The sequence below is a fragment of the Salvia hispanica genome, chromosome 2 (assembly GCF_029641045.1).
Source record: "Salvia hispanica isolate PSC_SH4W2 chromosome 2, Shi_PSC_v1, whole genome shotgun sequence".
Taxonomy (NCBI): domain Eukaryota; kingdom Viridiplantae; phylum Streptophyta; class Magnoliopsida; order Lamiales; family Lamiaceae; genus Salvia; species Salvia hispanica.
Window position 1 is genome coordinate 17,075,241 of NC_142693.1, and position 20,884 is coordinate 17,096,124.

At 33.7% G+C, this 20,884-nt stretch overlaps 2 protein-coding genes, 1 long non-coding RNA gene and 1 pseudogene across 5 annotated transcripts; 2 read left to right on the forward strand and 2 right to left on the reverse strand.

The window, feature by feature from the left end:
• Window positions 1-1,010: 1,010 nt before the first annotated feature.
• LOC125203889 (uncharacterized) lies at window positions 1,011-4,715 on the forward strand. Of its 2 annotated transcripts, none has more exons than XR_007173458.2 (4): window positions 1,011-1,169; window positions 3,670-3,822; window positions 3,928-4,073; window positions 4,143-4,715. It is a non-coding gene; the product is annotated as an uncharacterized LOC125203889 (long non-coding RNA). The 2 variants fall into 2 exon arrangements; XR_007173454.2 differs by lacking the exon at window positions 1,011-1,169 and adding an exon at window positions 2,782-3,086.
• LOC148931669 (long-chain-alcohol O-fatty-acyltransferase-like) lies at window positions 4,439-5,640 on the reverse strand (annotated as a pseudogene).
• An 828-nt stretch (window positions 5,641-6,468) lies between these two features.
• Window positions 6,469-11,508, reverse strand: LOC148931670 (uncharacterized). 2 transcript variants are annotated; one of them, XM_048102330.2, is made up of 8 exons: window positions 10,862-11,508; window positions 10,208-10,279; window positions 9,890-10,033; window positions 9,606-9,749; window positions 9,007-9,153; window positions 8,302-8,373; window positions 8,049-8,192; window positions 6,469-7,954 (listed from the first exon to the last, which is right to left on the reverse strand). In XM_048102330.2, exons 1-8 carry the CDS (start codon window positions 11,493-11,495, stop codon window positions 6,690-6,692), a joined length of 2,622 nt encoding a protein of 873 aa, XP_047958287.1. In that variant the 5' UTR covers window positions 11,496-11,508; the 3' UTR covers window positions 6,469-6,689. The 2 variants fall into 2 exon arrangements, with proteins under 2 accessions (XP_047958287.1, XP_047958294.1); XM_048102337.2 differs by lacking the exon at window positions 9,890-10,033.
• A 5,533-nt stretch (window positions 11,509-17,041) lies between these two features.
• LOC125203856 (uncharacterized) lies at window positions 17,042-20,434 on the forward strand. The gene is made up of 10 exons (XM_048102359.2): window positions 17,042-17,241; window positions 17,342-17,527; window positions 18,093-18,222; window positions 18,306-18,386; window positions 18,510-18,709; window positions 18,920-19,015; window positions 19,160-19,253; window positions 19,426-19,542; window positions 19,881-20,010; window positions 20,228-20,434. The coding sequence occupies exons 1-9, from the start codon at window positions 17,113-17,115 to the stop codon at window positions 19,982-19,984; spliced, it is 1,137 nt and encodes a 378-aa protein (XP_047958316.1). The 5' UTR covers window positions 17,042-17,112; the 3' UTR covers window positions 19,985-20,010; window positions 20,228-20,434.
• The last annotated feature ends 450 nt before the right edge of the window (window positions 20,435-20,884 follow it).

The following is a 20,884-nucleotide window of genomic DNA, read 5'->3' on the forward strand; positions in this document are numbered from 1 at the left end:
TATAAATTTGTGTACAAGTATTCTTCTTTTATAGAGGAAGAATACGGCTAAGTGAGGAATAAATCAATCTATTCTAAATTACATATTATCATATTAATCACCATATCAATTAGGTGATATTCCCTGATTTCTTCCCTTGATTTCTTGACATGATTTCTTCCCTTGTATATTTTGACAAGTATAGCACTCACTTGATGATATGCTTAAGTTGTGGAAAATTGAAGCACTCACATCTCCAAGTTAATTAAGGTTCTTGGTGATTAGTTTTTTACTTAAATTTGACATAGTAAGATATGTTAAATAAGATACTTGAATAAAGGTTCTCGGTGATTAGTTTTTTACTGAAATTTGACATCATAAGATATGTTAACTAAGATACTTGAATAAAAAAAAAATATAGGAAGTGATAATTTTAATGAAAGAAGAAAGTGGGCAATTGACTATATCCTATACATATTAATTGGATATTATTAAGTAGAAAAATTATTTGATTAAAAGAGAAGAGGTGTATTTGAAGACAAATCATGAAAATGAGAAAAATATTATATTTTTCATTCTTAATTATAATAAAAAAAATATTATATTTTTCATTCTTAATTATAATAAAAAAACTGTACACATATTTATAATATATAGGGATACAACATGAGAGGTGTGATCAAATACAAACCCCTATCTATAATACAAACTACAAACTTTAATCCTACACACTCCTTGTAAGTAATCAACGGTAAGTAATGGGCTTCATATGTCGATGTCAACGTCTAATACAATTTCTGTCACTGGGGATGTATATGGAATTCGTTTCTTGCTTTAGTTAATTCATCCCTCGTTTCACTCCAACCTTGCCATAGTATTAATAACAAAATTATGTAACTGCTTATTGACGTGAATGGTCAAAGATGAGTCCCTAATTTATCTCCAATCTACCAAACTACCAATATTTTCATTATTGGAAATAGATTTCATTCAGCCGGAAGCATCTATCTCTTATTCAAACATATAATATAAGCAGTTTATGAGGAATCAACATTTCAATATCGACGTCGTTTTCCCGTGGAAATTGATCTCATAAATCTTCTCTGGCGTTCTTCTACGGAGTATATTTGTCCGGCGTAAGCTCAACGTCCACATTTGTTTTGAAATGGAGATGTTTGACAAAGCTCGAGGTATTTTTCATGCTAATTTGAACTGGAGGTGTATCAATATGTTTGATCGTTCTCAATTTCTGCTTATTACAATGGTGGATTCATTTATGTGGCAGAGATCGATGTGTAAACGAATGATTAAGTTTCATTTTTGGAAAAATGGTAGATGAAATGAATGAAAAGGAAATACGGGAAATACTGAAACTTGATTATGCTATGTTATTATCTGCTACTCCCTCCGTTCCACTTTAGGAGTCCCAATTGAGTTTGACACAGGTTTTAAGAAATGTAAAGGAAAATTGGTGAAAAAAAATAGTGGAATGTGGGTCCTACTTTTTATATTAGTTTTATAATAAAATGTGGGCGGAAAAAGGTTAATAAATGTGGGGCCTAATACCATTTATGGAATATTACAACCGAGACTCCTAAAATGGGACACCCAGAAATGGTAAACCAGGACTCCTAAAGTGGGACGGATGTAGTATGTGATAACATGACATCACATTTGTTATCATTTACAATTAGGGGATGACAACACCACTAGCTCATCAGCATTAGGCAGCTTGAGACTGCACCGTAGGTGATCAAAGTGCTCTAAAAGCCAATAGGCTAACGTTGTAGGAATAGACGCTACGTCGTAGCTGAGAAGTCCACCAAAGCCGAGCTGCCTGACAGCAGCTTTCTGTCTTTCAGTTAGAGACTTCAGCATGCGCAAGAAAAATCGAGTAGTTCTCTTGATCCTAAGATAAGGTCTCTTGGCTTGTCGAGGGACGACCACCAAAGTCACAGCTGTTGTACTTCGCTTCACACTCCTTTTGCCGTCAACAACAACTTTTCCGTTTCGTTGACGTTTTGCTGATCAAATATAAACAAATCAATAAGTAATGTCCGTGAGAACAGAAACAACACATCCCCCTCCTATGTCAACATACCAACAAAACACAAAACCAAATTTCACACCACATTAGACATTCACAACAATGTCAACACCAACTTTCAGGCTATCCATATAAATAACACATTCCAATCCTACGTCAACTTACCAACAAAACACATCAGCAAACTGACATTTTTTTTTATCACAATATCCAAAACACCAGCTCAGACATATATAACTATGTCAGCAACAAATATCATCAACCAAAGACATAATGATATCTCTTACATGCTTATAACCAGATAAAACCTATGACATCATACATATCAAACCAAGCAATGTCAATAGGATCAACAACAAAATCAAAGCAGAGGAACAGTCTAACATGTTAGTTCCACATCCCAAAGGTACACCAGATCATACATTTATAACAATGTCAACACCAAATATCATCAGCAACACACCATCAATAAATTCAGAATGTCAGCAACTCACCATCAACAATATCAACAACACCTCAAATATCATACATTTATAACAATGTCAACACCAAATATCCATGATTGAAGACGGAGGTTGGGAACACAACCAAAGTTCCAATGAACTTCAAATTTAGTCCCTAAAAATACACTATTCTCATTTTAAGTGCTTGAAATAAGAAAAATATCAGCACAAGTCTCTAAGCTTAAAAAGACATTTTTGATGGAGGGAGGATTGATTAATTATAAGTAATTTAATTATGAATAAATAAATTCCCCGATTAAGGTGAGGCAGTTATCATGTTGGGAAGAAACTGCCTACACTCTACTCCCAAAGCAAGCATCATCCTTCGAGTTTCAATTACTCATTCATGACTTTGGAATTCAGTACTGTAAATTCGCAAGGGGAAAATGATGTCCATAGATTTGATTTTGAAGCCGTCGTGCGGTGCCTGTGGATCGCCGACGGAGCTCTACGGCAGCACCTGCAAGCACCTCCCTCTGCCTTAGCTGCGGTAAATCTATGGCCGAGAAACGTTCCAAGTGCCACGGTGCGGCACCCCTATCACACGCCTCATTAGGGTTCGTCAATTGCAAAAACTCCACTTCAATTTTGCATCAATTTATGTATCCCTACATTAATTCGAGTATGAATATGCGAGACAACTAGTTGGATGTCAGTTTGATTGCAGACTCTTCAAAGTTATTATATCAATTGAATATCTATTGATTTAATGACTAGAAATTTCTCTTACTCAGCCATAGAAGGTTTTCTAGCAATGACCTTCAAACCAACAAAGTGTAAGAGAATGAATATTTGTGATACGAATGCATTCAATATTTGAACTAAACTCTCCAGTTCGTTGGTGTGCTTAAGCAGCTGGGGTCGTAGGATGTTTTTCTGTTAGCTTCTAATCTATAGGTTGCCTGGTTCGAGTTGACAAGAGCATGTTGTATAACCAAAACTGGAACTACTTTTTATGATTTTAAAGTTAAACCATTTTTGGAGATATTTTAAAGATGGTATAACTTCCATTCCTGTTAAGATTTGGCCTAGAGAAGGTGAATATTTGTGATACGAATGCATTCAATATTTTGTGATCGCTCGCATCAGTGAACATTTTCCTTGACATGTTATAAAATGGTTGCTATCTGCTGAATGTAGGAATATATTGTACATGCCAGTGCTAGCAACGACAAAAATTTCTTTATTGCGAGATTTGCCTCGGGATTACCAAATATTAAAAGGAAGAATGAGAATAAATGGTTGTTGCAGAAAGAAGGTTTGCAGGGGCGCCAACTGACTGATAGTTTGAGGGTACTTCTTGGACTCGTGTTTGCTTAGAATAGGATTACTGGCAGCATTAAATGTTTTTCGTCATTCTATAACTGATTTCAATCATCATTCAATTTTGCTTTGTAGGAGAAGTTTAAGAATAAACCTTGGCTACTGGAAGATGAAACTGGCCAGTTTCAGTTCCATGGTCACCTTGAGGGCACACAGACAGCCACATATTATCTTCTAATGCTTCAAGGAAAGGAATTTGTTGCTATTCCTACTGGTTCCTGGTAAGAAATATCGCTTTTCACCAATACTATTACTCGTTTGAATATTCACTTCATACTTCTTTATTATAGGTACAATTTTAACAAAAAGTGGCACAATAAAAGCAACTCACTTTGGAGGAAGCTGACGAAAAGATGAACAATAGAAGGAAAACAGCTGATGGCTACCAGAGATGGATGATGAAAGCAGCAAACAATGGAGCTGCAGCCTTTGGTGAAGTCGAGAAGTTTGACAATTGGGAAGGTGCAGCTGGTGGTGGGAGGGGGCGCAAAAAAACTACAGGGGATAACGATGATGCCAATGCTTCAAATAGAGGAGAAGAAGATGAAGATGAAGCTACAAAATGTCGGCCCATTTCAAGCCCAATCTAGGCCCGAATTCTAAAAAACTTAGTTAAAGCTACATATTCCCCAAGAACTCTATCATCAACTCTGTGCTCCAACAACTCTGGCACGACCAACAACATAAATGTAATCACATTAAATACAAATACCAAAGGCCCAACTACTCTTTGAGGCAGTCTCAATGCAGTACTCCCTTCGTCCCACAGAAGATGTCACACTTTCCTTTTTAGTTTGTTCCACAAAAGATGTCACATTTTTATTTTTGGAAAAAGTTATCTCTCACATGAATATAAAAATTATATTTTCTCTTTCGATTTAACACACAAAACAAAACCTCCTAAAATCTCGTGCCGTCCCACAAGTGTGACATCTTTTGTGGGACGGAGGGAGTAGCTTTTATTTTCTTCTTTATTGTGCTCTCTATCACCACAAATTCCTTGAAAAATGAAGAAAGTTGGCAAGCCCCATCCGAACCTCACACGGTCCATATAGTAAAAGACGATCTCATGTATGACGTCCGACACAATAAACGTGACCACCGAGGCTGAGATTGCAGCCCATTTTCAGCCTAGTATCCGGCTCGTGCCGTTCAGGAAGGGAAAAAATATAGTGGATTTTAAACAACTCGAGGCAACACGGTTCCACCTTCGGCCCCAAAAGTCTTGCAGTGATGTCGAGAGGTAAGTATGATGTCGATCCCTATTAAAGATCGAGCGATGACCGCGAATGCCCCTAGTGTTACTTCTAATGCTAGATAAGAATGAATTTAACATCTGAGGAATCATGTGCTTGGAATACTCCACTTTTGTTAAGAGCAAGAAAAGAAACACCTTTATAGCATAGTGTGTGAGGTCATTGGGCCGATTGGGCTTTGTTGGGCCGGTGGGCTTTTGGTGGAGCTTAATGGGAAAACAAAAAATGGTTACAAAATGGAGGAGAGAGAGGGATGCATTGGATAGTGGGGCAGTGTCAAAGACCAATTGTAGAAGCTTGAATGGGGTTAGCAATGTTACAAAAAATGCAAATGGAATATTAAAAATGAGAGCCTTTAAATAGAGTGGGAGAATGTAGAGAAGGTATAGCACAGGTAAGAACAACAAGAATCTTATTATACCTTTTCTGACCAATATAGTTATGACATAGCAGCAGCATGATGAAATTAAGAAAAATTGTGAACAATACCATGATTAAAACTGGTAATCTCTTCCTTCATATCTATCTCCATCTTTGTTTGTGTGATAGGATCTATGTTTTTAAGAAGGGAGAATGAAGTAAACATGAGCTATTTGGGATCTAAAATATAAGTACAAGTCATGCAATGTTTGAGAGCCCTAATTTTATGTATGTTGATTGGTATGCTACCTAACCATTGGGTAAATACCAAACTAAATATTTCTATATGAATATTTTATATTTCAGTCGTGCTTTATTATAATATTATACCCCCTCTGTTCCGCGGTAGTTGAGTCATTTCATTTTCTGCACCCATTTTGAAAAAATGATACTCCCTCCATCCTGCAAAGATTGTCCCATTTTTTCATTTCGGTCCGTCCCATAAAATTTGTCCCATTTTACTTTTTACCATTTTTGATAGTGGACCTCATATTCCACTAACTCATCTCTATTCACATTTTATTATAAAACTAATATATAAAAATAGGACTCACATTCCATTAACTTTTTCAACTCACTTTTCATTACATTTCTTAAAATTCGTGCTCGGTCAAAGTGAGACAATCTTTGTGGGACGGAGGGAGTAATAAATATAGTTGAAGTGGAGATCAATAAAGTAAGAGAGAATAATATAGATAAGACTCTTATCTACCTTATTTTGTCACTTACTTTACTCTATTTCCATTTTAATTATTTATTATCATTTTTCCAAAATGAGTGCAGAAAATGAAATGGCTCAACTACTGCGGAACGGAAGGAGTACAGTATTAGTAGTTTGTATCAAATTTCTGTAGTTTATACTAGACGAATAAGTAGGAAAAGTTGGGGAGATACAAAGTGTGTGAATTCTTCATTTTTTCAACTTACCCTTCTATAGAGAATAAAAACAATTGTGAAGTTGCGATTCACATGATATGTGTCCCTTAACAGAGACACGTTATTGATGTAAATGCAGTCTCTATAAAGACTGTATTTAAAATGAACCCAACATAGAAATAACACTTTGCAAATTTTCAAAATGCATTATTTACAAAACATCATACATTAATTGCTCCTAACATGCCAAATCTAGCTCAAGAAAACCACAATGCTTATCTTCAATCACCTTCTCCTTGGTGTTGTTTTTCTCTTTCTTCTCTTCATCTCATTATTATATCCAACACCAAGGAAAAATTCCACTAACCATTTTGGCCTTCCATATCTTATAATTATGTAACCAATTCCAATTCCAACTACAAATCCACATCCATACCCCATCATCACACTCCGCCAACCAAATCCATCAATAAATCCATCCTCATCACCATCTTCTTCTTGAGGAAACAAAGGTTTTTCGTCGCTCCCCTCACATGTTTTCGTCAATGGAAATCCACATAATCCTACATTTCCCACATATGACTCATTACCAAATGTGGAAAGTTGAGTAGAATGTGGTATTTGTCCTTCAAGATTATTCATTGAAAGGTTTAACTTCGCAAGAAATGTCAATCTTGCCAATTGACTCGGAATTTCTCCGTTCAGTTTGTTTGAAGACAAGTCCAATGACTCGAGTAAACTCATACCTCCAAGAGATGGCGGTATGTGTCCTGTGAGAGTATTGTGAGACAAATTCAAGTATCTAAGAGAGTTTAGATTCCATAGAGAAGGTGGGATACTACCAGAGAATCTGTTGGAGGACAAATCGATAGTTGTAAACGTTGTCAACAGTCGCTCCAACAATTGATCTAATCCTTTCACCGTGAGCTTCAACTCGATAAATCTTACAAACCAATATTCTTCATCATCGGTCCGATTTTCCTTAGCATCTATCATACCTCGAAAATTCTTGAAATATCTATCAGGCAGAGAACCAACAAACGCATTTTGTGATACATCCAAGACTTGCAACTTTGGAAATGACTGCTCAGTGTTTGAAGCCACCAACATCGTACCATTGAACTTATTTGACGTCAAGATGAGGGTGCGAAGTTGAGGGAGTGTTTCCATCCAAAAGGGAAATGCACCTCGTATTTCATTACCACCAATGTCGATGCCCCGCAGACCGGTGCAATTGCCTAGGGTTTGGGGTAGTGTTCCTTCCAATTTGTTTCCATTCAAATTGAATGACTCTAGACTGCAACCCTTTGTGAATGTTGATGGAATGATGCCAGTAAGTTTATTTGCATTTAAATGGAGGAGTAATAGAGATGTGCTCAAGTTCCCCACACATTTTGGAATTGGTCCTTCAAGATGATTGTTTCCTATATGCAGAGCTACAAGCGATCTCAGGTTGCAAATGGATAATGGGATCTCTTGGGTTAATTTGTTTTGAGAGAGTATTAAATAACTCAGCTTCGACAAATTTCCAATGGTAAAAGGTAATGGACCTAAAAATTGATTATGAATAGGGATCAAAAATAACATATACTGGTAATAGAGGAGTAGATACGAGACACAAAGAAAGTGAGAATATGATAGTACCATTTAACTTGTTGTCAAAAAGCCATATTTCAGTAAGGGCTGTCAGGTTTCCAATTTCCGTGGGCAATGGTCCACTGATATTGTTGGTTGCAATATTGAGAACCTCCAAGTTACTGAGACTGCCAATTTCTTTTGGAATATTACCTATAAAATCGTGACATGCCAATTTTAAAAAGGGAAACACATAAAATCAAATAAGTTAATTAATTTAATTTTGTAATCCAATAATATAGAAAGAGACATGAAATTTTACCGCTGAAATTATTGTTGTTGAGCCATATATGGCGAAGGAGGGGCAAGTTTCCAATCTCTTTTGGAATAGGACCTGCATGAATATGAAATTTGATAATCTAATTGAAATAGTGATACTACTCTAATTGAAATAATTCTTAACAAGCAGCATAAAAAAATTAAACTGAAATAAAGTACTTAATATTTTCTAACATCGACTAATTTACACAGAAATGATCAATGTGTGTTACTAAATATTACTCCCCCTCCCTCTGTCCGCTATTAAATATCACAATTTTTCATTTTCGTCCACCCGTTAATAAATATATCATTGCATTTTTACTTTTTTTTGCTAAGTGGACTCCACATTCCATTAACACAATTTACTCACATTTTATTATAAAATCAATATACAAAAGTAGGACTAACTTTTATCTCCACTTTCTTTCATAAAGGTTAACAACTTCTTAAAACCTGCACCGCTCAAAATTGAGATATTATTGGCGGACAGAGGGACTAATACTCTACCAAATTTCATTAAATCTCATTCACATGTGACAATTATCTGTATATGCAGTAAAACATGTTACATGCATTATGCTCACGGAAAAATTTATGTCGGGTATCAGGTACGCGCTACCTGCTAAGTATCGGGTTAGACCCGCTACCTGTTCTGATACCCCTAGCAGTTCTATTTTGCATGTAGCGATGAAAGATAACATCATACCGCTTAATTCATTGTTGTAAAGCAATAAGTAGGAAAGAGATGTCATGTTCCCAATTTCTTTTGGTATAGGGCCAGTAATTAGAAAGTTTTGTTTCAACTGGAGCTCCCATAAATTAACAAGACGACCCAACTCTATTGGTATAGAACCTGCAAGAAATAAAATTCAAATGTTGAAAGTTCAATTTAGTCATCAAGTAACGATGACATGTGATCTAGAAGAAGAAACTTGTTCGTAAAATTAAAGTATTTTCATAGAGTTCATGAACAATAATTATGTAAAGAAAAATGTGAAACATTCATGTCGACACAAAATTAAAGTTAAATTTGACCCACATCGGCGACCCGCTCTGATACCATGATAGATTTCTATGGGTTTCATCCTAAAACCAATTGGTTATAGGAGGAGGGCCCATGAGACTTGTATACTAGTTTCAGTTTTCTTTTGACACCGATGTGGGATAGTTATATATTATTTTTCTAGTTTCAATTGTCAACAGAGAAGCATTCGTGTTGGCACAAAATTAAACGACCTCGCAACTTCTAGTAGCAATAAACGCAACAAAGTGGGACGATCAACGAAGAAAGGTCTGGATCCTTACCACTTAAAGCGTTATTGCCAAGGTATATACCAATCATATTTGTCAAGTTCCCAAGTTCTCTTGGCACAAAACCAGTAATGTTATTGCAACACATGCTCAATCGCTCGAAAACAGGAAGATCACCTATCTCTTTTGGAATTTTACCTGCAGGGTAACGATGAAGCAAAATTTAATTAATCACCAATAAGGATATTTATATAAGTAGAGTATACACACCGTTTGATGGTTTCATTACATATATCTAGACTACATTTGTTAAAAGAATAAGTTGGAATAACTCATACCGGTTAGACTATTTCCTTCAAGGCCAAATCTTTGAAGGGATGTCATGTTTCTAATATCTCGTGATAATGATCCAGTCAATTTATTCCACCCAAAGTCAAAATACAACAATGAAGTCATGCTGTACAAGGTTTCGGGTATAGGGCCTGAGAAGTCGTTCCTTAATTAATATGGAGGGTGATCAAGGAAATTGAAATTTTTTAATTAAGGACATTATAAAAATGACAAAATTATCCCAACTATATATATACAACATGAAATCAAAGTACTACTACTCATTTAAGCAAACTATTGAAACTGATATAGCCGTAAAATCTCACCACTAAAGTTGTTAACACCAAGGTCCAATATTTGAAGCATTGTTAAGTTCCCAATCTCTTTAGGAATATTACCTGCTTGTAAAATTGAATAAAATCAAATTCCAATTTATACTCTAAATTGTGATAGAATAGGTTAAACTCCTTATTCTAAATTCTGATACAAGTTAAAGTGAAAAGTAAATGTAAGATGGCCAACTAAAGTAGAGTTGGGCTGTATAAGTGAAAGACATAATTTCAAATTCGTATGCATGATCAATATAGGGAGAGAAAGTTCGTATATTTAGGCATAATTACCTCAATACAAATAAACGTATGACAATACAATGAACAAAAGTACTCAGTGAGTGACTCCATTAGGAAAAAAAAAATGTCTCATTTGATATGTCTGCAATTTAAAATTTCATTTACATTTTTTTAATTTTGGAGTGGACCTCACATTCAACTAAATTATTACGCTTGAAGTCTATTATAGAACCAATATATAGAAGTAATGCTCACATTCTACTAACTTTTTTCCTAATTTTATTCACAAAGTTAACAATTTCTAAAATCCATACCAAGTCAAACGGAATTATAAGTGACAAACGGTGGAGTACTAATTATATAAAGAAACAAGTTGAAACTAATCTAGATCAATATGTAAAAAGATTTTACCACTGAAATTGTTGTCACCAAAGCTTAGAAACTGAAGTAGTGTAATATTCCCAATTTGTGTTGGCACGTGCCCACTAAAATTGTTTCCATACAAGGAAAGATACTCAAGTTTCGAACATTGCCCCAAACTCAACGGTAGCTCTCCATACAACTTATTATAAGAAATACGAAGCCTTTTGAGTTTGTGAAGACTCTGTTTACATATATTATTTGGGAGACTACTTGATAGACTATTATTTCGTAATACCAAGACTTGCAAGGGTGAGATATCGAAGATGGAGGGAGGGATAGGGCCATGAAAGGAATTCTCGCTTATATCTAAAGAAACGAGAAAAGAAAGGTTTCCAATTTCTGGTGGAATGGTGCCCACAAGTCCCATGGACGATATATTCAACCGGGTCACCTTGTTATAACGAGAATCACAAGTAACTCCGACCCAAGTGCATACATTGGCTTCAGAGGTCCAATTTTTCATGAGTATATTATGAGGGTTTGGGGTTATGTGGGATTTCAAGGCAAGAAGAGAAGAAAGATCTGTGTTGATATTGGTATTTGTTGTGATAGAAGCTAAAGAGTTTTGCAGAGAAAGAAGTAGTAGGAGTGGAAGAAGGGTATATTGGGTAGATTTCTCCATTAGGCTTGATTAATTGATTTCTATAGAGTGCTAATTTGAAGTTCTGAACTACCACAGATATATAGTACTCCCTCGGTCCCCTAATATTTGTCCTGAATGGTCATTACTTCCTCCGTCCATAATTAATTGAGCCCGTTAAACTCCCTTCGGCCTATTAAAAATAAAATATTTATTTTTCGGCAAAAGATTTTATATAGTGTTCCTTTGTTAGTTAACAAAAAGAGAATAAAATAAGAGGGATGAAAAAAATAGAGATAATATTGTTTCCATAAAATGGGACAGATGGAGTATAATGGAAAGTGTGTTGAAAAAATGAGTATAATATGTGTTCTACTTTTATTTACTATAGTAGTTTTATAATAAAATGTGAGTGATAAGCCAGTGGAATGTGGATCTATTACCAAAAGTAGTAAAAAATTAAGGATGTCAATTAGTTGTGGATGGACAAAAAAGGAAATTGGTGTCAATCAATCGTGGATGGAGAGGGTATAAAAGAAAGTATGTTGAAAAACTTAGTAGAATGTGAATTTTGTATATCCACTAATACAAAGCCAAATTTGACCAGACACAAGTTTTAAGAAATATAGTTGAAAGTGTTTGAAAAGGGTTAGTGGAAGGTGAATCTTACTTTTATATTCTATAATAAAATATGAGTGAAATAAAGTTAATGGAATGTGAGATCAATTACTAAAAGTAATAAGAACAAATAGGACATTTTTCGGTGGATGGTGGAAATGGAAAAATGAGATATTTATTGGTTGAGATATGAAATATTAGTTTTATAATAAAATGTGAGTGAGAATGAGTTAGAGGAACATGAAATCCATTTATAAATATAACCTAAATAAAGTAGGATAATTATTAAGAGAAAAATCAAAATAAAAAGAACAAATATTATAAATATTATGGGGGACAGTGGGAATGTAAGTTTATCATTGTGGGAAACATGCCTAATTTCTCTTTCGAAGTGGGACAGCGGGTATATAAGTTTCAGGATTTGGAATCAAATTATTATGGAAAACAAGCTTATATAATTTCTCTTTCGAAAAGTATATGTGGGATACTTAATAATTACAAATAAAATTGACGATAAAGTTTTCTTGAAATTAAATCGCCATGCAAGCGGCACCTATAGGCGTAGAAGATTTGGTCTTTTTTAAAAAGTATTTTTAAAAAAATTCAAAGAATTTATGAAACTTTCAAGTTCCAAAATCAGTTTACAGATATAATTCCATTATATTTCCTCTTTGATGGTCGAATATTAAAGCCTAACGCGCACTCAATTACTCCAATTACACTTATAAATTAAGGTAAAAGAAATTATTAACTTGCTTTTTATCGTTAGCCGTTAAACTCAAGCCAAAGAAATTAACGTATGGAATGCGGATTATATTCCCATACCACGAAATTGAGACACCAAATTATATTTGTAAAAATATTCTAAAACGAATTTATTATTATTACATTTCCTCAAGACTTCGTAAGTCAAGTGGTGATTGACAAAAAATACCATTAAATTCTACTTGAGCAAAGTCGTGGTTGTGGAATAATTACTTGTTGACAATGTGTGATCGCCATGATTACAAGCGTGGATCGGCACAGGGTCATTTATGTTTTTTTAAAATATAGTGAAGACTTGCTCTTTATTTATCTCTCTGATTTTCTACAATCAGTTTACACTTTACACAAACAAATCCATTAGGCATTAGCAATCAGTCCTTTTTTTATCCCCTTAATCCATACACAAACAAATCCATTATATTTTGTTATTCTTAATAAATACGAGTAGTATATTTTGATTCACAACTCTATCTCTTCAATATTGATTCCAGTCTCTTGAATTCACAAATTTTGTACTCCTATTTTTTATTTATAAACTCAATTATCTAAATATGTCAGTAATATGGAGTATAAGTTATTGGGACATTTTTTTAACATTAGGTCAATAAACATAATATGTCCTGCCTCCTGAGATTAGCCTGATTTGAATTCTAATTCAATTTCGAATTCTTTGGTTTGGGTTACATAATAAAATATTCAATTAATTTCTTCTAGGAAACGAAGAAAAACTCAAGAGCTTCGAGTCAATAAAGATTAAGAAGGTTAACTCAAGAATAAGTTGAATTATAAGCTCCATTGTAAAATTTTGACCTAACCATTCAGCACGAAGTGGTGGAAATGAATGAACATGTGAATACAAAAATATTTATTTAAATAAACGAATCTTAATTGATTCACTACTTAGGATGGTGATATAAACCGGGAATTCAATCCATCTATTTTGAAAAATGACGAACTCGTGCTAGGACGGAAATTTACCAAACATGGAATTTGGAATTATAATACAATTTCATACCAATTCTTTAAATTAACCAAACAAAGGATTCGGAATTGAATTAGAATCCTTTTAATTTGGTTTCATAGGATTCCAATTCCAATTCCAATTCAATTCTAATTCTGTTATACTGAACGGACCCTTAGTTTCAGTCCCAGACCATTTATTCTATGGTATATCAGCATTTTCTATTTTGTCCCAACGCTTGCGATAAGGAGTATCTTATTTTCAGCCACAACTTATTTCATCGATTTTTTTTTATTATTTTTTAAACTGTATTATAATATTAAATTGTATAGATTAATTTACCAATATGATACTGCAAAACACTATAATTTGGGTGCAGTGCCCCGTGATGCGGGGCGTCTTGGGTTACTCCGGAGTTAGATTCAGCTTCATCATCATATTCATCTTCAGACCAATTAGTTGCTACTTCATCGTTTATCCTCAATTTCATACTCCATCCGTCCCATAAAAATATAGACAATGCGTATGACACGAGAATTAAGACAAAATTGATAAAGTAAGAGATATGAGGTTAATAGTATGGTAAAGTAAGAGCGATGATGAGAATAGTAGTTAAAGTAGTGTTGGTGGATAGTGAGACCTACATTATTAAATTGATATAACTTTTCAAAAATTGGAATGCACATATTTTTTTGGGACGGACAAAAATAGAAAGTGCACATATTTTTATGGAACAGGTGGAGTATTATGCATGAGGATACATGCATACATGAAATCAATAATAAAATGTCATCCTCGATTTCATATTATGCATGAGGATACAAATCAACAATAAAATAGAAATGGTAAATAGTGAGAATGAATGATACTAGTAATTATAAATAAAATAATAATAGAATTAAATCAAATATAATTAAAAAAAATTGAAAAAAACCAGTGTGGCCATATGCGGCCCTATTGCATATGCTCTTAGGATTATATCATCAACAAATGGTAAATGATGAGAATGAATGATAATAATAATAATTATAAATAAAATAATAACAAAATTAAATCAAATATAATTTTAAAAATTTGAAAAAAAAATCAATGTGACATTAGGCCGACATTGGGCCTCTAATATATGGAGTAATATAATTAAATCAAATATAATATAGTCTTCTCGATCTTCAAAGTGTACCGTGCAGGCTGACATTGGGCCTCTAATATACTCTTGAACTCGTCTGTAATTCTCATTTCAAAAGCAATCAAATAATACTCCCTCTATACTAATAATTTGTAGTCGATTGATCCGATACTAATTTTAAAAAATATATATAATAGAATGTAGGTTAAAAAGGTTAGTGGTATAATAAAATGTGGGTAATGAATGAGTTAATGAAATGTGAAATCCAATATCAAAAATATAAAAGGAAAATGTGAGATCCAATACCAACAATGGAAATGGAAATGGAAATAAGTGGATAAGTGGTAAATTTTAAGGATGGATTGAGCAACAGAAAAATTTTAATCATGTACATAAAATATTATATGAAAATGCAAAAGAGTATTCATTTATGTAAATAGAATTTCTTTTTGCTGTACTATGAAAACACATGGAATCTCTTCAAATGTTTTAAAAACCGGACTAGTGAATGAACCTGCGAAAAATGAATAATTGGAATTTAATCTTTAATTCAACACTAAAAATTAATTCAATGCACACTAAAATAGTCTAATTAATTCAATTAGGGTGTTTCCATCGCAATAATATTCACACGTTCTAATTAAAAGGATTGATTCGAAACAAACCTATAGTAGCAAGTAGGGAAGCATAAAACTCAAAATGCAAGATAGTACATGAGTCCGAAAACACAGCAACACAAAAACCCCACCGTCCTACTAATTAATACTCCCTCCGTCCCGCTTTAGGAGTCCCGGTTGAGTCGGACACATGTTTTAAGAAAAAAGTGTTTAGTATGTAATAAATAAATGTTTTAGTGGATGTTGGGACCCACTTTTAGTTGAGTGTCCAATAAATAAATGTTTTAGTGGATGTTAGGACCCACTTTTAACACTTTTTTATTAGTTGTAGTGGATGTTGGGACCCACTTTTAACACTTTGTAGGCATTTTTTTATTAATTTATCTCAACCGGGACTCCTAAAGCAGGACGCCCAAAATTGATCAACCGGGACTCCTAAATCGGGACGGAGGGAGTATGACGATAATATCATCAATTATCCCACTAATTTAGCAAATAACAATAACAGCTAACAACAGTTATACTCAGTGGCGGCCAGAAGTTTTACAATGAGACCGAAATTACTGTTAATATTTTATAGGATTTTTTTGTTGTTCGTGAATCGTGACGTTGGAAATTTGAAAAAATCGATATTTTCAATTTTAATGTAAATATTGTATAATGGATGAAAACGAATTTTTTATAATGTTTAAATGTCACGATAGAAAACATCTACAAAAATATAAATGATGGAAGATTGCAATTACAATTTGACAAAGAATTAAAATTAGCATAACTAATTGTGTAAAAGAGAATAAATAGAAATTATGTTCCAAAAATAGAAAGTAAAGAGAAACAAAAATATTACTCAAATAATAAAAGTTGCATAAATAGGAAGAACTTCTTCCTATTAGAAATAGGTAAAACGTGAAAGAAGAATAAAAAAGGTTGCATGAAATAGAAAAAAGAGAAAAAAAATAGGTAAAACGTGAAAGAAGAATACATTTTTATTAGTTTGATAATTCTTTATTTTGAGATCTATTGGTGTTTTTTTTTTCTTCATATATTTGCTATTAAACCTATATGTATATGGAAATAAATTGAAATTATAAATATATAAAGAATTACTATGTTTATTTATATCAATCAGTATAAAAGACCTAAATTTTATGTACAATTTTTGGGTTAAATAAGTTAAAGAGATTAAAACAAAACTATTACTACTACTGTAATAGGAGACCCGATTATAGCTTCAGATCGAGTATCTATCATGTTACGAATTTCAGGATTAGGTATCTACATGTAGTACCTGATTTGAGAATCCTTAAATAGTAGTTGTCGAAAACTTAAACTATTTTATATACCGATAAAAATTATTTAAAATGATGAAAATAATGTGTTTCTTATTGTTTTTTTTTCTTATCACTTTATGAAAATCAAATCAAATACTCTCCATATTCTATATGTATAAGTATTCTCCCCATATTCCATATTCTAAATTTGAAAATTCGAAATAAACATTTTAAATCAAAATCAATATTCTCTGCAAAACCCTGAACCCCTAAACATAAGCGTCTCCTTCCTTCCCTCAATATGGTTTCTGGGAAAAAATCACAGAAAATTCCTGTGTGGGATTTGCCTGATGTTCCCAAAGGAGAGCTGCCGCCGCACATTCAATTGCAGAGGACCCGCGTCTCTTGCACTTTCGATGCCCCAACTCATGTATTCACCTACTCACCTGTTTCTTCCCTAATTTTCATATTAAATTTCTTTTCAATAGTTAATTTGATTCATGTAATTTTTTTTTGTTTTGGCGTCAAAGACCGAGAATATACAATACTCGGGTGCTTATGGGGCGATGGGAGTGGATAACAGTTTGAGACTGCCGGAGTTTCGCAACAATTTTAAGGTTGAAGTGATTAGTCTCTCGGAGGATGACATGGAGTTCGATATCATTGGTTTTGATGCTTCTATTGCGAATGCTTTTCGTAGAATCCTCATAGCTGAGGTGCGAGTTGATTATACTCTTTTCGTGATTGAGCCATTGTTTTCTTTTAATTGAACAAATTATTTGTTGCTCATTGTTTTGGCTTGTTGATATGTAGTGTAAATAATGTGTGAAAAGAGGAGTTTCTGTGATCTTTGCTTTAAAAAATCATAAGTTTTATCATTAAAAATAGTTGAATTGGTTACTGGGATTTATGCAACGTTCACCGTCCGATTTTTTGCTAGTTATCTTGTTCCTGCAGAGAAAAATACTGAATTTGAAGGTGTAATATGAGCTTACTTATCCAAGACTCGGTTTTTAAATTAAGAGTGTGAAATATGGATGGCGGTAAATTTTGTGAATATTGTTAAAATTAATTACGTTTAAAGTGCTAGATATAATTGTCTGGTTCCAAATATTTTATACGTTTTGGGTGTAAAGCTGAACGGTACTAGTTTTCTTACAACTCTTGTGATAATGCATGCTTCTGGATCATTGTTTCTTATATAAACTTCGTCCAATGGGATAAATATATACTTTTAAAAGTTTTGATTGTGCTAATGGCTGATCTCTCTCTCTGGTCTAGCTCCCAACCATGGCTATTGAAAAAGTTTTTATTGCAAACAACACCTCAGTGATTCAAGATGAGGTGCTCTCCCACAGACTGGGTCTTGTCCCACTTAAAGTTGATCCAAGACACTTCAATTATATGTCAGGTTAAAATTTCTTCTTATTCTTTAGTTGATTTCATTTGTCAGTTGGTCAGGCATGATGTCTGATGCTTTTAGGTCTTCTCCAGAAAAGGATGAACCCAATGAGAAAAATACCATTGTATTTAAACTCCATGCACGCGGTGAGAAAGGGGGGGCACGTATTAATGGTACTACTCAATGCCCAATCACTGAAAAATATTTCTCATCTTAGGTTAAACGTTTTTTCTATCTAAAATCATTTACGAGAATGCAATCTTAATGTCTTTCTTCTTGTGTACTAAAAAATACAGTGAAGTCCAATGAACTAAAGTGGTTGCCCAATGGCAGTGAGTTCAAACTAAGTACAGAGAAATCAAATCAAGATTCAACATCAAAGCCAAAAACTTACACTTCTTTCGGTTGTAGTCAGGATTCCATGCCAGAATTTGCAAACAACCCAATTGCCACCAAGCATGGGGATATAATTCTTGCTAAACTTGGACCCAAACAGGTATTGTAGTGTTGATATTTATGATCTTTTGTATTAAGCAAAGATTAAGGTGACTCTCATATTGACCCCTATGTTTGAGTAGTTGGTTAAATAGTCTAATTAGTACTACTGTAAAATCATGACAAATAACTTATCTTAGTTATTATCTGAAATAGCAACACTAAGCAGCCCACATACTCCAGTTTCTAAGAATAATATCCACATGTGCAGGAAATTGAGCTGGAAGCACATGCTGTGAAAGGAATGGGCAAGACACATGCTAAGTGGTCGCCTGTAGCCACTGCTTGGTACAGGATGCTGCCTGAGGTGTATAAGAATTTTCTATATCCCACTAGAGATACTACTTCTAAAATAATTTTAAAAAATTTAATCTCTACCATTTCTTCAAAATATCTTACTTAACAAATAAGAGTAAGAGTATAACACTTCACAAAATTTGTAAATGTGCAGATTGTTTTGTTAGAAGAAATTGTGGATGAAAAGGCTGAAGAACTTGTCAAGAAATGTCCAGTAAAAGTGTTTGACATTGAAGATATTGGTAAAGGTAATGTGACTTCTAACTTGTGAGCTGATGTTCATTATCGTTCATATTTAAATTGTTAGTGAACCGTGTTGGAACTTCTTTGCACTACTAGATTGTTCCAGATGTATGGGTCTTATCCATCAGGTAGAGTTTGTGTAAGTAGTTACTTATTGGCTTATTGTTGACTGATTAGGTCGTAAAAGAGCAACAGTGGCACGCCCTAGATCTTGTACCCTCTGCCGCGAATGCATCAGGGGAGATGATTGGGAAAAGCTTGTGGCAGTTCGGCGAGTAAAAGATCATTTCATTTGTAAGTATAAATTTGAAAATGTTAAAATCCCTCTCATATAGTGGCTGAAGTAGGAGTTTGTAAGATTGGGTTATGCACAATCTCTAATTGCATCAGATAACATCAATCTCTTACTGTAAATACAGTTATACTCTAAGGCCATGTTTGGTAGGGGTGATAACTCATCTAGGGATGGAAATTCATGAACAAAAATGACATTTTTGTTCATGAATTTCCATCCCTAGATGAGTTATCACCCCTACCAAACATACTCTAAGTGTATAAAGCTTGGATAATTTATGTGTTTAGTGTTTTTGTCTGTAGAACCTTATGATTCTTTTTATTTCCTACTTCCGCAGTTACAATTGAATCTACGGGAGCATTGCCCCCTGAAGTATTGTTCACTGAAGCTGTGAAGATTCTGGAAGACAAGTGTGAGCGAGTGATAAGTGAGCTCTCGTGAGGCAACTTGGATGGTCAAAGTATATTGTAAGCATACTCTGATCACTTTAAAGACCAAGTATGAATGGGTTTTCAATTTGAGTTATATTTTGCTATTTTGCTGGCGGATTTGAAAAACCGAGAATTCTCATACATCTATTTAGAAAGGTTTATTTCTGTTATGTAGTAATTTAAAATGTCAAACTTGGAGCAGTCTTCACTAAGAGCCAAATGTCTAACCTCTAATTTGTTTGTTATGTGACAGCCAGGAAAAGGAGTACAGTATGAACTTTAGGGGCTTGTGAATTAAAGAATGTTAAATCCTCAGAAATCACACGTGAAGATATATCCATGTAAATTGCATGAATTTGTTTGGCATTTTACCTTTTTCTCATTTCAGACTCTCTTAGCGGGTTTTGAACAGTTATGTAAATTTAAACGAAATTTGGTACTATTGATTATTCTACATGAACCCCCCTCTCTACATGCAATCCACAACACAGAAAATAGAATTGAAAAAATAATTCCTTTTTTCTGTCCCTTTAATTTCAATAATCAAAATTAGCTGTCTTCTTTTGCAGTCTCAATTCAAAGTATCATAGATTTACATTCCGTACCGATGAATGTGCCTCATCTTGGTCATATTTTTTTTGTATTTACAATAATCTATGCCCCCAAATTCTTTTTCTTGGGATGTTTGTCTAAGAATTAATTAAATAAGAAATAAATACTAGAGGACCTTGACAAATTAAGAAAATAAATACTAGAGGATCTTGACAAATTGAATGTTAAGGTCCTATCAAACTCCAAAATCATGGTGCATCTATACTAATTAAATCCTAATTTACAATTACGAGTTAATAAGCCATTCTTTGACATCCTAAAGACCTATTATTTGAGTTTTAATAAAGCACTATAGTTA

What these genes read in the sequence shown, in the direction of transcription:
- LOC148931670 (XM_048102330.2), bottom strand. Translation starts at nt 11,495, where the DNA reads ATGGAGAAATCTACCCAATATACCCTTCTTCCACTCCTACTACTTCTT. An exon ending in TGGTGACAACAATTTCAGTG is followed by an intron (nt 10,280 to 10,861) that starts GTAAAATCTTTT and finishes TTTTACAAGCAG; the next exon opens with GTAATATTCCTAAAGAGATT. An exon ending in TTACAACAATGAATTAAGCG is followed by an intron (nt 8,374 to 9,006) that starts GTATGATGTTAT and finishes ATATTCATGCAG; the next exon opens with GTCCTATTCCAAAAGAGATT.
- LOC125203856 (XM_048102359.2), top strand. Translation starts at nt 17,113, where the DNA reads ATGGTTTCTGGGAAAAAATCACAGAAAATTCCTGTGTGGGATTTGCCT. An exon ending in CTTTCGATGCCCCAACTCAT is followed by an intron (nt 17,242 to 17,341) that starts GTATTCACCTAC and finishes TTGGCGTCAAAG; the next exon opens with ACCGAGAATATACAATACTC. An exon ending in GGTACAGGATGCTGCCTGAG is followed by an intron (nt 19,016 to 19,159) that starts GTGTATAAGAAT and finishes GTAAATGTGCAG; the next exon opens with ATTGTTTTGTTAGAAGAAAT.